Consider the following 17,270-nt stretch of genomic DNA (forward strand, 5'->3'; position numbering starts at 1 on the left):
ACAGGTCTTTGAATCAGAGTGCTAAATAAAGACATGCATGTGTGGCGCTCCTAGAAGGACTCTGCTTCTAGAAATCAATGCAAAGATTTGTTCAGCCCAATATGTGGCATTTTTCTCCCCTTCCCAGACAGACTAATTTTACCTAGAAACATGATGCCTGCACTATGTCTCTTCTTCTTTCTCTCACAGATGATAAGTCATTGTCCAAACCTGACTTAACAACAGCAATAAGAGAGATGGATTGCCACTTTAGATTACTTAGACAGTGGTTAAAGTTAATATAAGGTTTGGGCTGCTTCTCTGTGTACAGATGCCACAGAACAGACCAGAACCATGAGGAGCCAAGCCAGAGGTGCTGGGCCCCAGATCACTTCTCAGATGCCAGAAGAGCTGCTGCAGTGTTTGTTTCCTCATGAAGAGATCTGACATTTGCTTCTCTCCATACTTCTCCATTCCTGCTCGATAGCTGAAAGTGCAAACTCAGCACAGTCAATGTTCTTCTCTGACACTAAGAAATACCATTAGCGTGTGAATGATGTATGAGGTAACAATTCCTGCACCCCTCTCTTTTTCTTCAGGGGTTGACTATGAGTAGATCCCTCTCTCCTTCCCTCCCACAGTCCATCATGGACCTAAAGCTTTGACCTTCACTCTCTGCAACCTTTTTCTCCTATGAGTAACAGCTTCCCAGCAGAGGCTGCATAATTAGGCAGAAGGCATTAGGCATATGACAAATGACACTCTTTTGGTAGACTGCAGATTCGGAGGTCAAGCACACTATTAATAATTCTCTGACTTTTTAAAAGCTGTATTTCCTCCGTTTGTTGGCAACGTAATTTGAAAGGTCTGTGCAAACCACTTAAAACAGCAGCTGAACACAGACATTTCAGTACTGTCCAATATCGATTTTTGTCTCTAACTTATCTCATTGCTGAGACTGGTTTCAATATCCTGTGAAGTTTAAGTGAAGATACTTCCAGTCTCAATAGCTGTGTGCTCCCATTTGATATCATAGGTAAGTCGGTAGTATTTTCCTTAGTAATATGCTTTGGCTCAATCAGGAAGTGTACCACATAATGTCAATCATAGACCATTGCTGCCTGAATCAAAGTAAAGATGGGTGAGGAACAAATAGAGGTGTGCTGGACTGGGGGACCCAGTAACCAGGCTGCTTCCAGGCTGAACCTCTTCCAGGAAAAAATTGGGCACAAAATTGGGTACAGCACACTATTTCGGCCTGGAGACAGAGCACCCAAGGTACAAGGAACTTCGGTAAATTCAAGGAACTAGTCAGTGCACTCCCATGAAATAGAACCTTAAAGGAGAAAGACATTCAGGAAATTTAGCAATTTCTTAACCAAAACTAAGGGCACAAGATGAGCATACGAAATGTGAAAATGTGAAGGAAAAATAAAAATTGTAAACATTGGTTTGGCTCATCATGAGAGTGACCCGAAATTTCATAAATTTCCAAATGGAGAAATTAGGACAAATAAATAATAATGAGTACAAGAGTATTGTGCAATGCTTGTGGGGACAACAGACAAGGAGAGCCAATCTGATCTTGCTAAAAGAGAAAGAAAAGGTGATGTGGAAGTGCTCTGTATTTACAGCAGAAGGAAACAAAGAGAATAGCTGTTTTTCTGCTTTGTGAAGTAAGAAGAAAACAACTGAAAATGATGCTCAGAAGGCTGAAGTGGTTCAGCACTATTATTTGTTTCTGTACATCATTAAAAAGTCTAAACCAAGTCAGACTATATGCAGAACTTACTAAGAACTTAGGCTAGCAGAGAACAGAAAAAGAGACTACGTGGATAACTCATGTGAGCCTTATAAAATTCAACCCAAAGTGCCTGGGGAACTGGGTAAAGCAATCTTGTAGCCATGAGCAATTATCTCTGAGGGCTGATGGAGGTGAATGAAGTTCCAGAAGACTGGAAAATGGCCTCTCAAGAGCTCTTCCAGCCATTGCTACCAATCCTGTAAGAAGGGAAAAACAAAGGTAAGCTGTGACTTATTGATTTGTAGCTCCTTCTTTGGGATGCCTCAGCAGAAAAGCAACTAATTGATATTCTCACTATAGGCAATGCATAAAGTTCTGAGAACATGAGGTCAGACTGGATCAAATCAAAGCCCCATCTATCACGACATTATCTCAGATGGTAGCCTGCTGTACATCCTGCTGTATCTAAAGCAAATTCTAAGACAGGCATGCACCAGCATATTGCCTCAGCAATTTAGAAATCAAAAGCTTAGGGACTTACAGAGTTAGAGGCTTTGCAACTTTATGTTAATAGCCCTCCATGACCCTCAGCAGCCCTTAACAATTACTAATCAAGAGATCTTGAAAGTGCTGTCTTTGTTGCATGCAATCAGAAGATAATACATAGAAACTGAAAATAGTCATGTACTTTCCACTGCTCTGATTTTCAGTGAATGTATTTTTGTTCCCAGATTGAATGTATTGTTATCAAACGTACATTTATTGGATGAATCCTTGAGAAATGCAACACCAAAATGTCAGGATAGCTACTTGCTATTATTTACGTTTAAGCACAGTTACTCCGACTAGTGTGTCGGAAACTGCTTCATGCTAGATTTGAAGGAAATTTATCTTAAGATATAAAGACACAGAAAACAAACTCCTGTAGATGGATACGCTGCAGCCGGAGACTTGTGATTAAAGGACTTTATTTACATTTCTAGCTGATCAACATCTTTTAGATACTTCTAATGGGAAGAATTGATTTTTTTTTTCTTTACAAATGGGACTTAATCAATTTTGCTTCTGGAAATGTTTTATTCAACAATAGCTAAATTTTCCTGCAAACACATCTGTCAAAGCAGAGGCTATTATTGGAAAAGAGAAGCTTTTTGTGCTGGTATAAATATATGTTTTATCATTTGAACAGAAGCCTATTGATTTTTGGAAACATTGAAAAAAGCTTACTATAATACAAATGCCTTAAATGTGCAAAGTGTCCCCAAAATTCCTGCAAATATGAACAAAATTTAACCATCAACTTTGCTAGGAATTTTTTCAAGTATTTTGTACCCGAATGGTTAGTACAAAACAGAATTTTTCAGTGGCATTCTTCAGAAAAAAATATGTATTTGCCATCCCTTACGTATTCATTTATTAGGGGGGTTTTGTAATGATTAAGTTCTTTCTCGGAGTGCTCAGCTATGACTTAGGAGGCCTTGGTGTCTGTTCTCACTGTCCAACTGGCTCTCTGAGCACAGGAGGCAATCCACTTCATCTGTAAAATGGTCAGTATGCAATCTGTCCTATATGCTGCTTTGCTATCAGGGTGCAGGAGGCTTTATGTAAACATTATGCATCATGCCAGAGGAGATCTCACTTCTCAAGCACACATTCACATGGAAGCGCTTTCAGAGCTGGTCAGCAGGTGAAGAACAAATACATGTGTTTTAGATTGCAATGTCGTTTTTCAAAAAGATGAGCAAATGCTACATGAAGTGCAGCCCAGTTAATAGCAATACCTCAGAATTTCTGCCAAAGTGCGGGATTCTGCGTGTAAATTAGAAGAATTGCTACAAGCCTTTAATACAGCAAGTCTGCAAAAATATTTTTACTGAAATTGCATTTAAATCTAATAAAAATGCATTATTTGGCTGTGTTTCTATGAAGTAGGAAACACTGATGTTTACACAAGCAAATATTAATCAGATTGTTTCGTCTGGTTTTATGCAAAGGTGCAACAGCCACAATTTAATTTAAATCAGTAAGAAAAACAGAGAACCCTGCAGTCTACAGCACTCTTGAACTTGTCAGGACTTACTCACAAGGGAAAAAAAGTCCCTGTGCATACAATATATGATGATGAGTCCTTCAACATGTAAAAAGATAATCTTAAAAAGAATCCTGTAAAAACTAGTAACAACTACAGTGGTTGCTTTCACTTAGAAAGCCTCCCAGATCTTTAGATATAGTCATATCTATAAATACACCTACTCTCTTAACCTCTTAATAACCATTGGTTATACACCATAGGCTATATCTGGCATGAGGGCAATTTACTGCAGTCAGTTTACTTCCCCTGGGGATGCATTTATTACTGCTGTAGCAACAACAGCCTGAAACCCAACTGGGGAAGCAGGGCCCTAATGCACCAGGTACTGTGGACACTCAGATGCAGACTGTGCCTGCTCCAATCTGAAATGAGACTCTGTGGTGACTCTCTCTCACATACCTTGGTTAACATGACAGCAGTAGGAAGATGTCTTGACCCTTTATTCAGTGTATGAAAAACGGCATTGCAAGGCATGACCTACAAACCATACACTCGTACCTTGTTTGAGTGGGAACACAGGCTGCCAAAGGGGGGGGTGAGGTGCTGAGTTGGCATGCTCAGCACTGGGTTTTTAGGAAAAACAAATGCACAAGCCAAGAGCAAGCCACAGCAAGGCGGGGGTGTGGACATGGTCTCAGCATTGCATTGTGTGTGGTGATAGTGAGCAGGGGCTCGACACCCACCTCACACCACAGCACCCCACAGCCATCTGCTCACACAGCCATGGCTGCCCACAGCTGCTCTGCTTTTCTGGAAATACAAAGTTGGGTGGGACACCTGTGTAGGCAAATTTTAAGCCTGCATGTGTGGCACTTTCTGTCTGCAACCAGTAGCTCAGTGAGGGGCAAAGATAACCACAGCGACACAGCACAGCTTTACAGGCTTTTATTTTTTAATCTTTACAGAACGCTGCTGCAATCATAATAAGGCATCAAATGCACGATTGAAAAGCTCACGATGAACTGTGATGTTTCACCCTTTTGTGGGACAAAAAGGGGTTTTACAAGATTATAGCCGTTGCTTTTCCCGTCAGTAAACTCGTTATTCATTACAGGCAGATTTCTAAAAGAATTACAAAGATTAAAAAACTGTAAACGTATCAAAAACAGCGACAACCCAGCATAGCATCCTTGGAGAGAGCTTGGGGTTCCCTGCCGCAGACTGGGCTTTGGGCTGGCAGTGAGGATGGGGCCCTACCATTGCTGCAGGCCTCGCTGCGGGCAGAGCCCCTGTCAGGTGTTCGGCAGCTCCCAAACGGCCCAGCCTCTGTCACAGATTTCTGATTGAGAGAAATAAATAAAAGCGGTCACCGGGAGCTGTAGGAGCAGTGGGGGCACAGAAGGAGCCCCGGCTGAGGCCTCGTGACCCCTCCCCAGGGAGGCAGAGGTCTGGCAGAGCCCAGCCACACGCCCTGGAGCCCAGGCTAACACATCATGAGGTAGAAGATGGGCAAGTGTCACGTTATGCTGTGAGGGTCGGTCAGGAATAAAATGTTCCTCCTCAATATGAATCACGGTTTGTTTCCAGAGTGCTACAGGTGGTACCTGAAACCCACCTGGGATGCCCCAAAGTTACATCCTCCAAGAAGGAAGCCCTCCATAGATCCATGCAACAAGTTTAAGCCCAGGGAATTTAAAAAGCTGTCCTCACACTTGCATCCTTAAAGCATTTAGGTTTTGAGCAGGGGATCAATCAAATGACTAGGGTATAGGAACACAATTAATCACCCTTGGCCTCAGCCTTTGGTACAGCCATTTGAGACCAGAGAGATGCGAACAGTTTCTACCAGCCAGCAGACAAATACATTCATTTCCTACAACCAACACCCAGACAGTAAGCATTTGGGTTTCTCTCACATTGCACATCATTAGAACCCGAGAGTCCAGAGGTTTTATGTCACACAGCCAATCCACACAGCCTTACCATTTGCACAGGTGTCTTGTTTGGTGATCAGAGAAATGTCCTGAGATTGTTTATCTGCTAAACTCTTGCATTCCATTCTCTAAAAGTCTGCCTTCACTTCTTTAGTAGCACACACGAACACCAAGATAAAGAGATTGTATTACTTCTGTCATTTATTTATTTTTTTATTCCTCACACTTCTGCAGTGTATATTTAGATTATTAGGTTGACTTATGTTTCCTTAAAATGCTCAGGGAATATTTGAGGGCTCATTTAAGTATTGCAGGCTTATGATCTGTGACAGGCATTTTACAAAGTGTCAGAAAACTTCTCGCTTGATAATAATATACTGGCAGTCTGGGGAACATGCTCTTTTCTAGTGCTAATAACCAGCATTAAAGCATGCCATGGTTCCTACAAGAAATCTGTGATCCTTACAGTGCTAGCTGTCATCTTCCTGCAATTATGGAATGTACTCCAATTTTATGCATATGTATCATTAAAAAATAAAAATAATGGCTCTCAAAATCACCAGCCTCTGCAGTGTACATGAACACAGAGCACAGGGCTTCCCATCTGGGGTGATGAAAGGGTTTTTGCCCCTCATGATGTCTATCCCCTGCCTTGTGCCAGCTGCTGCCCCTGTCCGGGTGCAGTCTGCCCTCCTGCTTGGCAGGGCCTCCACTGTGCCTCTGGAGGACGTGACCAGGGTTGTGTCCTTGTACCCACGTGGCAAAAGACAGCTAGCAATCAGCCTTTCTCCTCCACGTCTTGCTTCTCAAGCAATTTCACTCCCTGCTCTCACTGATCCCAATGGGCTGAAGGTTCTCCTTACATAAGTAAGCTATTCCTCTTTTTCACCCTAGAAATTCATAGTATCATAGAATCGTGGCATCTTTTGAGATGGAAGGGACCTTTAAAGGCCATCTAGCCTCACTCCCTTGCAGTGAACAGGGACACCTGCAGCTAGATCATGTTGCTCAGAGCCCTGTCCTGCCTGACCCTGGATACCTCCAAGGATGAAGGCTTCCACCACCTCTCTGGGCACCCTTTTTCCAGTGCTTTATCAAAATTCAATCCATCTGCCTCACCAATTTAATCCTGACTCCCTGATGACACACCCAGAGGGTTGTAAGCTCTCCCAAGGTGACTGCTGGCCATTGCAAGTTCCTGCCCCCAGACACACTCTGTATCAGGTCATAACTGCAAATAACATCTATTAGGCAGCAGTACCACCAAATAAGGCTGCTCCTTTAGTTACCAAGTAACACAACTAATGCAGCAGCTAGAATGAGTAACAGCTAAGTAGCATCTCTTTTGCAGGCTCAAAGTTAAAGCCTGAGTACAACGTTACGCTATTTACAGCAACCAAAGGCATGAAGGCAGAGCAGTGCAGGTTCTCCAGCTCTCTGCAGAGGGCAGCCATGCCCGCTGAGCCTGAGGGACTGAGCACAGGTGGGTGCCAGGCACACAATCTGCATGTGCCTCCTGCCATGAGCAGCCAGAGAAGAGGGCAAGAGGGACTTTAAAACACAGAACAGGGAAGATATGCAGTTCCCCTGCTTCATGTAATGTGGGCTGGAATGGACCATAAACATTTGGGTATAAAATACAGCTTTTCCCTTCACTTCTCTTAGTCACACCAGCCACTGAGAGTCCCCTTTGGCAGCCATGGTGCTCCAATCCTCGTATCAAACTGTCCTCCAAAGAAGAATAAGGCAGCGGTCATGACTCCGCCAGTCACAGCAGACTGAGAAGGAAAGCAGGCAGGCTAGGAGCTCTAGCTGGGATACAGCGAGTCCCAGCACCGCCTGTGCAGGAGGACTTTTAGTTTTTCCAACCCTCACCTTGCCACCCCTTCCCAAGATTCTTCTTAGGTATTATCTCACAATAGGAAAAAAGTCTCATTCTTCAGATACTGGATATTCCTTATATTTGAGATTTAACCCACAGCCGAGAGCAAACCAAGTGTTTCTACCACAGTTCTGCAGGCAAGGTACTTACAGACACAGTTCTTCACTCACATTTGGCTTTGTCAGGGGCTAGAACAAAAATATATTAGCAACCAATCACGACGAAAGGTCAGCAGTGCATACAACAACCTTTGCTGTTTTTCCCATCATCACAAGAGCACAACTTTAATGCTCCACAGAAACTGGCTGATACTAAAGTAAATACCATCAGTGGTAGAGGTTTTTGGCTACTGTGCCGCATAATGGTGATTGATAGCGCCATGTACCCTTGATCACCCCCTATGTTAAGTGAGTCCCATTCCAGCCAGTCCAACTGCTTGATGTATAACCTTTGTATTTCCTGACAACTTATTTTTTATAAATAATCTGGTTTATATTGAATGAGCCCCAAAAGCTCCATCCTGACCTTTTGTTTCTGGTAACGAGAAGGCCAGCAGCCTAGTGACATGAAAATGAAGTTTCAGAAGGATTCATGTGATGCAGACAGGCCCACTGTAAGCAAAGCCCTGCAGCGGAGCTTGAACTTCTTCTGGCATCTGTACTGAAGGAGATGTGTTCAGTCTCTGCATCCCCATGCCTTTCTACTCTTTGGATCTTTTGAGACTCCAAACAGGAGGTCAGTTAATTCAAGCGATGGTAGTTTTCATACAAAGACATCTGTCCACCGGGAACTAAACTTCCTTTATATGGGCCACTATAGCTATCAGAAGTTAATGACTATCAATCATTACTAATCTGAACCAAAATGGAACCACTGACCTCAGGCTGAAAGAGCCTTTTGTCTCTCACCAATACCACCGTGAGCCATATGGTTCCTTGCCCTTTGCCTCTTATTTTGATATTTTAAATAACCGCCACTAATTGCAGCATTGCTTGAAAATACGGGAGCTTTGTGGTAAGCCATGAATAAGCAGTCTTTTTTGCCCATAGGTCTCACTCATACAAAAGAAAGGACTGGCTTAAAATTTAACTATAAAAAAATCTTCTTAATTAAATATCAGCCTTGCTTCCTAACATGACACCAAGCAGACAGTTAATAATCCTTCTGTAGGCTGCAACAAGCTTCCAAGGTGTCAAGGTCATTCCTGTTCTATATATGAAAGTAATAAGAAAATTATGTAGGCAAGACATCAGAGGAATGCTTTATGTTAGGATAAAGGAGTTATCTAAGGAATCTACTTGTCAAAATCTCTTTTTATTCAGTGATTTTCATTATTTTATACCAATTGCATTTGCTCTGGCATGTTCTCCCCTTACAACAAGTGTTCGCATAATGCAAACATTTGATTGGAGAGCTCATGAAAAGCCCGTTCTTGTCAGAAAAACAAACCGCATCACCATCTATCTTCAGCCACATCTATTTCCTTTAATGAAACATACTTGTTTTGTAGAAACGCTGCTTTAAAAATCATGACCATGCTAATTATCTATGGCAAGCACATCTTCCTCAACTAATGACAGCTCGAGCATATTATCGTTTGCACCAGACTTCATTCTGAAATTGAACGACCCATAGAGCTTTGCAGACTCCTTGGAGGATGCAAACCTGCTCCTCCGGTACAGCTCCCCTTTCCACATGGACATCATCAGCAGGCTGGAGAGCACGACTCCCCCCAGGGTCAGGAGACACAGCCCGGCAATAACGCAGCGGTCCAGGTGAGCCCCAATCCTGGCACTCTCATTCTCCAGTCTCTCCATCTCCCGGGCAGCCACCGTGTTGGGATCCACAGTCACGTCTCTGGGTACCACATAGGAAATGATCACCAGCAAAATCCCACTGACTAGGAACAAAATGGCACTGATGAATCCATAGTCCAAGGATTTCCCAGCTGCTGCCTCCGAGGCGGTGTCATCCTCCTCGGAGACCAGGGAGGGAGAGTCGTGCACCCACTCGGGAGGCAGCTCCCGGCAGGAGCGCTGCTGAGGAACATCATGGCAGCCTGTTGGACTGGAGGGACTTCTTGCATGCTCCAGGTTTACATTTTCATCCACGCAGTTGAAGGATGTCTCAAGTTCCTGGATACAGCAGCAGGGTTTCTTCTTCCCTCCATCCTCTTCTCCTGGAAAGTGCTCGGGCAGGTGGCAGGGCTGGGAGCTGCTGGGGGGTGTGGGGTGCTCCTGGGGTGAGCTGCCCGAGCGGGAGGACAGGGGTGCTGGGGTGGGCTCAGCCATGGGGCTCCTCTGTGAGGGCTTGCAGTGCCTTTCGCAGCGCAGGGCTGCCACGGTTGCTGCTGCTCTGGAGTCCACCTCGCCTGTCTCATGCTGCTGCTGCTGCTGCTGCTCGTAGTGAGGGGCGGGCAGGCTCCAGCCGGCAGCGGGGCCCAGGGCACCCTGCCTGCTCTCCTCGGCCAGGTAGAGGAGCTCCATGCAAGCCATCAGCCTCCCTTCGGTGAGCCCCGACTGCTGGGCTACCGCATCCTTCAGCCAGCGCTGCCCCTGGCTCACCAGAGCAGTCTCATGGTGCTCGAGCTGCCGTATCCCAAAAATCTTCTACTCTTTCACCACCGTTTTGTTAGGGACATGGCTTGTGTCGGCTGCTAAATGATTAAACAAATCCCCTCTGACGTTCATTTCTTTTCGGTCTGCAAATGAAATAGCAGAGGGGAAAAAAGAACACAACAACAAAGGCAAACCCGACAACCTCCCGACAATACGTTAATGAAGCAAAGAGCAGATAACACAAATGTAATACAGCGCTCGTCCTCTCCGCTGCTCAAGGGGAGATGACAAACACGATTGTTTTAACCACGAACTTAAAGCCGTAATCCTCTTGCAGATCCAAAATCTATTAGGGACTCTAATCAACCTTTGACACCAATATCCAATTAAGGCAGTAAGTCATCTGCAGAGCACAGCGCAGCCGGAATAACTATGTAAAATGACAGAGGGAAAAAAAAAGATAGCTATTTTCCTTCAGAAGCAAGTAACTTCCTCCCCTTCGAATTAAGAATTTTAAACTCAGAGAGAGACTAATTAGAAAGAAACACACAAATCCCACACAGCTCAGTAATCCGGGATCTGTATTCTCCGGTGGAAATCTGATAATCCTATGGGAAGAGCGGTGCTTTCCTATAGCAGATCTCCAGTTTGATTAAGAGCTTTCGGAATGAAATTATGCCTCAACGACTGATGACTCAAAGACGGGTATTACTTCTCGTCTGCAATTAATTCGTTATCCCCCCCCCCCGTTCCGTAGCCCCCCGGACAACCCGAGGCCGAACTCCCCGTGTAAGTAGGGAGAAGCGCAGCCCCGCGGACGTGTTGCACACGCAGACGACACATGTGCGCCGATGGCACCGAGGCGATGGGGACGGACGCGGCTCCCACCGCTCTTCCCGGGACCTCAGCGGCCGCTCCATGTAACGCGCTCGCGGGGAGCGGCTGGATGCGCGCACAAGTGTGTGCCCCGCCGGTGCGGAGCTTGCACCCGCACCCACGCACCCGGCACACACACGCGCACACACACACACGCACACTCGGCACACCTCCTCCTGCCTCGGCTCCCACCCCCCGGCACACCGCAGCGCCGCCCGCCCCGCACACCTACCTGCGGCCACGGCCAGCGCCCCGGGGCTCAGCCGAGCGGCAGCGCCGAGCCGCGCCGGGCAGCGCCGAGGCGGGCGGGCGGGCGGGCTGTGCCGGCGGGCGGCGGCAGCGGCGGCACTCTGGGAGTTGTAGTCCGCGGGCGGGCGGTGGGGGCCGGGCCGCTGCGGCAGCGCCGGGACTGCACCGCCTGCCCCGAGGGCCGGGCTGGCCCCGCCTGCACCGCGGGTTGAGGCCTCGCCGGGGCGGCCCCTGGAACGGGGCGGGAGACGCGCGGCGATAGGGCAAGCCGCCTCAGGCTGTCAGGATGTCTGGCTCTGCTCTCGGACGCGCTTTCTCCCCCAGAACCATAGCAGCTATCGCTGTACTGCATGGAGTAATAAAATCACCTTCTCAAACGATCTCGGCGTTCCCAAGGCTGAGACTTCGGGAAGCGTTCTCGGAGCTGTGAGACTTGCAGGGAGATCTCAGCAGCTCGCTCCATGCTGGCAGGCTCGCCACCCGCAGCTCCTCACTTTGTGTGCAGGCATAAATGACTGCTAAAACCACCGCTGCCAAGCAGGCATCGTAAAAGGAATGAGCGATTGCTGTGAGCCTTTACTGAATTTTGTTGCTTGCGCTTCCTCTGAAGGAATAAACTGGGTTATGAAAATAAATTGTGGAGCAGGAAGAAGAGATTTCTCGTGGATGGATATTGTGCTGTTGGGAAAATAGCAGGCTCTGGGGGGCGTGAAGGGTGAACTTGGGTGTGGAACTGAAAGGAAGACGTCCATAGGGAGTGAAAGGGAACAGCACCTGCCTGGCTACCAGGGAGGACAGCAAGAGCACAGGGGAAAAGCAAGCTAGGAAAGAGCCAAATAAAAAAGGCAAAAGAGAGGACAGAGTGTCTTCAGCTGTCCCAGCATCAGGAACAGGACAATTCTGTGTAAGGACTCGTTGCCAATTCTGAAACACTGCATTAGGCAAAAAAAAGTCAACACTTTAAGGACAAATCCAGCTGATGCTCAAAAGACCCAGTACAGAAGCTTCTGATCTTTGTGGCAATAACTCTCCCCAATGTCAAAGCTGCTGGCCAGGACATGGTGATGCCAGGGGACTCCCACGGATGAATCTGCCCCCCGTGCCCATCTGAGACTGCTTAGTGCTTTGGGCTGGTCAGGAGAATGGTTTGGAAGCAGCTCCAGGCAACGTTTCCATTAGCAAACTGCACTTTCAATGCCCTGAATGCTGCATTGTTGGTTCTTTGAGGAAAAATTGTAAGAAGAAAATTATGGAATGGGGAAAACAGCATAGGCTGTCCTCAGAGCTTTTTGTAACAATGCCCTCTTTGAAATAAGTACAAAGCAGGAAATAAAACCTAATCAAAGAAACAAACAAGCGTATCTATAGACTGTTCAAATACTTTAGGGCAGAAACAAGTACAGTCTATAAGACTACTGTGTATTTCCATTCAGGAAGCAGCGGGGTAGGAACACGCAGCAAGCTGCACCTGCCAGCTCATGTAGACAAGTCTTAATTAAGTGACTGACAGGAAAAACCTCACTGTTCAGCCTGGCATTGCAGCTTGGGAGAGTGCGAGCCCTCTCCTGGGCTTCAGCACTGTTGGCGGAGGCCTTGGGTGGGCAGCTTCTTTCTGACAGTGGATACAGAGGCAGGAAATTGTTGTCGGTGTGCAGCAACTGGCCGTGTCATTGATCCTTCAGAGCCCCAGGAGCTACAGCACTATTCTCAAGCACTTGCTGGGACCATAACTACTTGTTATTTACCCACACACAGACATCTTGCTGCTCTGCCGCCCACACTCCTCCCTATTATGTACCAGCTTGTGTTGGGCATGTATATTAATTTGTTGCTAATAATTACGGTTCCACAAAGTGAGGAACAGAGAGTGAGCCGCGACTCTGTCAGTCCAAATGTTGGCATTCTTTTAAGTCTTCCCATGTGATGCTGTCTCTCATTTCCCACCTGCGGTGCACAGGCTCCATAGCAAAATCCTTGTCTCGTTGTATTCCATAACGCTGACATTTCTTATTGTGGATGCAAAGAGTTAACAGCATTTTTGTTTAAAGAATGTAAGTGACTGTTGCCAAAGCTCGGAGGTGTGGAGGTGGAAAGATGAATGCATAGCAACACGTACTCTGCAAACACAAATACAGCTGGTGAAAAGATTAATCAAGCAAGGGCAGGAAGTAAGAACATTTGTCACGGAAAAAAATGGCCACATAGAGCTGAAAAACAGATTGATGGACATACAATGGGACAGGAATAAAAGACTGGAGTAGACTGTCAGAGTTGATGAGCCTTGTTCTCTCTGTTGCAGCCTACCACATCATAAACTCCTTTCAGAGACTGAACTTTGCTATGGTAGCAACACAGTGATGGTATGGGATGTGACAGTAGACTGATAAAGGTGTCTCAGTGTGGATATATGAGATTAAATCTAAACCACGCTCTAGACCTGCTTGGAAGCTCTCTTTCAGTGGACTCAACTATAGATGGGTATCTATACTGGATAGATATGACTTTTCTGTTCTGGGTAAGCTGTGCTCACTATAAGACCGGAAGAAGGCTTGTGAGGATCTAAAAGTGGGTTCACTCCAGCAGTGTATTTGTAGCCTTGCCGAGGGCCACATCAGTCCTGAATAAATCAGAGAAAACAGGAAGAAACAGCAGCAGTTTTCTGCATGGTGCATTCCATCATGGAGCAACAAAGAATGAATTTAAAAGTATTCTGCTTACTCTTACAAGCCCAGGGAATTTTCCAGTGCTGGACAGGTTTCTCCATGATGCATTCCTCCAATCACTTTTTTTTGTTTTCCTTTGTATCCCTAACTTTCGGCTTCGTGATGTGTACATGAAATCCTTCAGGGCTCTTGCATTTGCAGGATCTTTGGTTCCTCGTCTCGACTGTTCACAGAACACTGTGTTTCCAGTGGTCCCTGTGCAAGGGTTGTGAGGCTGCATAGTTCCTAAGACAAGGCACACTATGGCCAGGATGGCCAGACAGTAATATATTCAGAGAAGCCTAGAGAGACTATTGCATAAACTTCCCATTTTTGCTTGAATAGATCATGTTGCCGAGTAAAATAAATTGGCTAGGGAGCCAGTAACAAGGGGCTGCAGGAAAATTTAAAACCTATAAAGGAAATATATGGATCTGAGTATGGGTCTGTGAAGAATCACAAAGGTAATAGAAGTGAATGAAGAGGTGAAGTTAAGCTTCTATATAAATTGCAAAATAATAATAATAAAAAAGGTAATATATTGCTTAGAAAATACAAGTATTCTGAGGATAGCAAGCAAATATTTGGATATCTGTCCATGCAAAGAAATATCTAGCATTTCTGTGTGCTTTAAACACATTACTGTCACAGATTTATTGATTTATAAAGCGAAAGTAGATAGAAAACCAATTTAATTCTACTTTGGTTCCTTCACTAATGTGTATCCATTGTGCATTAATAAAAGACACAATAAGTAAATAAATTTACAGAGAGACCAAGAAACTGAATATGTGTGATAATGATGCACCACAATCGTCAAGTGGAGATTAAATCCTTGCTGAATGCTTCTGCTTTCTATGTCTGGGTATGTGAAATCACAGTTTGGATTAGTACAGCCCCTGAGCAAGAATAAAAGAAGTTAATCTCTGGCATTAGGACAGAGTAGAGTCATCTGGAAGAGCAGAGGTGTAACAGTGGGACTGCTGACCACTTGGAAAACAACGCTTAGTTTTGGTGGCCCCACTGAGTCAGCTTCTTTGGATGTTTTTAGCTACACAGAGACTCTGCAAGTGTGAGAAATGCAACTTAAAAGTGCAAAGCAATTACTTCTGGGCTAACACACATGAAAGACAGGTAGGATTTAACGAGCTGTGAGGCTGAGCTCAGCTCCTCCATGTGGCACACACAGAGCCTCTGCTGATCTCATGGGCACTGAGAGGGGATGGGCCGGATCCACGTGTTGCTGAATTGCCATCTTGCAGCTATCCTGTCCATCCAATGGCTGCAGCAATGACCTGACTCACCCAGGCTGTGACACTGATGAGCACCCTCACTGCTTCTCTCCTCATACTCCTCCATTTTCCCTTGTGAATCATTGAGCAACTCAGAGTCCTTATCTCTATACCCTTTGACTGTACCTTTTTCCGGCATCTCAAAGATTTCTCGCAGCTCTCAGCAGCCTGGGCTCAGTTTGCACAGTGGGATGTACCTGTGACAAATTCTGGTGTGTCTGAAGCAGACAGGCTGACTTGCTGGTCATACTGACACCACTGTAGGTGTCTCAGTGGTTGAACACTAAGGCAGTGGAGATGCCTCCAACACTTACTGTATCCCTCCATACAGCTGAGAGCTGAGCTGTGGGATGTCCCCTGAAGGAGCTTCTACAGATGTGTCCCCATAGCATCTGCCCCCTGATGGGGAAACATCAGCACTGTGCTGTCACTCACACCTCCATTTGTTTCTAACTGTAGCCACACCTGGGGCATTAAGGACATGTTTCTTCCCTGGGCCAGCCCCAGAGGCTGCAACCCTGAGTGCTAATGTACGCTGCTGCTTCCTCTTGTTGCCTTTTCAAGATGCTTTTCTTGCTGGTTGTTCTCAATACCTTCATGCCTACTTACAAGGAAAAAGTAATTCACCTCCAGTAATCACACATTAGATCTGGGACTTATAGCCCATTAGATGTCAAGGAGAGTCATTGTGGGTCCCTTCCAGTGCAGGATATTCTAAGATTCTGTGAAACATAGTGAGAAAAATATATTATGGGATGGAGGAATGTAAAGGAAAATAAGATGACAGACTGTCTTGCAGGGAAGCAGGAACTTCTTTACTGCTAGAGTGACAGAGCACTGGAATGGGCTGCTCAGAGAGATGGTGGAGACTTGTCTGGAGGTATTCAAGATCTGCCTGGATGCTTTTCTGTGCAACCCATAGCAGGGAACCTGCTTTAGCAGTAGGTTTGGACTCTTAAGATTTCTAAAGGTCCCTTTCAAACCCTACAATTCAGTGATTCTGTGATTCTGTGAAGCCAACCTGAAAATCAGAGGCTGCATAGAAAATCACTGAGCAGCTTTTAAGGAAGGGATTTAAAGGGCAGACAAAATGCAGAAAAAAAAAGGGGGGGGAGGGGGGGAGTGCAACATAATATGAGAAAATAATAGCTTGTCCCATAAACCAGTGATTTTTCTTTATGCTAGATCTGGAAACAAAAATTATTCATGGCTGTTATGGTACACATAAAACTATGGACGAGAGAAGAAAGCAAAGGCTGCAGTTTCTGACAAGACAAGGACACACAGCCTTCAGTAAAATATGTATTGCTGGTGACAGAATGGGGTTTTATAGAAATTATCAGGATAGTAGGCAGAGATTTGCTATTATCAGCAAAACTGCTGAAGAGTATTTTTAACAACAATGCAAATGGGTTCACATTAGAGAGACAATACTGATGATTTATTGAATGAGCCTCTATTAAAAAACACACACAAAAATTTAAAAGAAGAATAAAGCCATCTTCTCTTGGTAACACTTTAAGTCCACATTTAAAATTCTTAAAAATCTGAGATCGTTATTCTCTTATTTTATAAGTAAGGAAGCTGAAACAAGAAGAGTTTGTCTAATTTTTTTACAAGTCAGACAACTTGTTGGCACCATAATCAAGATGGAAGTATAGAGATTAAAGGCTTATAACTCATCCCCTCCTTCTAGCCAGCTAAGATAGGCAACTAATGAGGGAAGTAAAGTCTACATACCCAACTTGAAGGAGAGCCATTGGCATGGAGGAAGAGAGCCTTAGAGCTCTTCTAAACTCATAAATCATAGCATCAGAGTACGATATACCAGAAAGGTATCTCTGTGGGGATTTGGAACAGTGCTATGGTCCATGCAGGCTGATGCTAACATTTGTGCCTTAAAGAGTATGAGACATCTCTACTTCCCAGAACAGCCCAGATTCAAGAGAGTACAAATTAGAGCTTTCCTCCTCTTTCTCTTCGTATCTCTCCCAGTTCCTTGAGCTAAGTATAATGATGAAT

The 17,270-nt window shown here is 45.3% G+C and overlaps 1 protein-coding gene across 1 annotated transcript; it reads right to left on the reverse strand.

Annotated features, from left to right (window-relative positions):
* Window positions 1-4,685: 4,685 nt before the first annotated feature.
* Window positions 4,686-11,303, reverse strand: TMEM74 (transmembrane protein 74). Its single transcript, XM_004939998.4, has 2 exons — window positions 11,238-11,303; window positions 4,686-10,272 (listed from the first exon to the last, which is right to left on the reverse strand). The coding sequence occupies exon 2, from the start codon at window positions 10,064-10,066 to the stop codon at window positions 9,110-9,112; it is 957 nt and encodes a 318-aa protein (XP_004940055.2). The 5' UTR covers window positions 10,067-10,272; window positions 11,238-11,303; the 3' UTR covers window positions 4,686-9,109.
* Window positions 11,304-17,270: the final 5,967 nt, after the last annotated feature.

Source organism: Gallus gallus, chromosome 2 (assembly GCF_016699485.2).
Source record: "Gallus gallus isolate bGalGal1 chromosome 2, bGalGal1.mat.broiler.GRCg7b, whole genome shotgun sequence".
Classification (NCBI taxonomy): Eukaryota; Metazoa; Chordata; class Aves; order Galliformes; family Phasianidae; genus Gallus; species Gallus gallus.

Excerpts from the sequence above, each read along its gene's own strand:
- TMEM74 (XM_004939998.4), bottom strand. The coding sequence starts at position 10,066 with ATGGCTTGCATGGAGCTCCTCTACCTGGCCGAGGAGAGCAGGCAGGGT.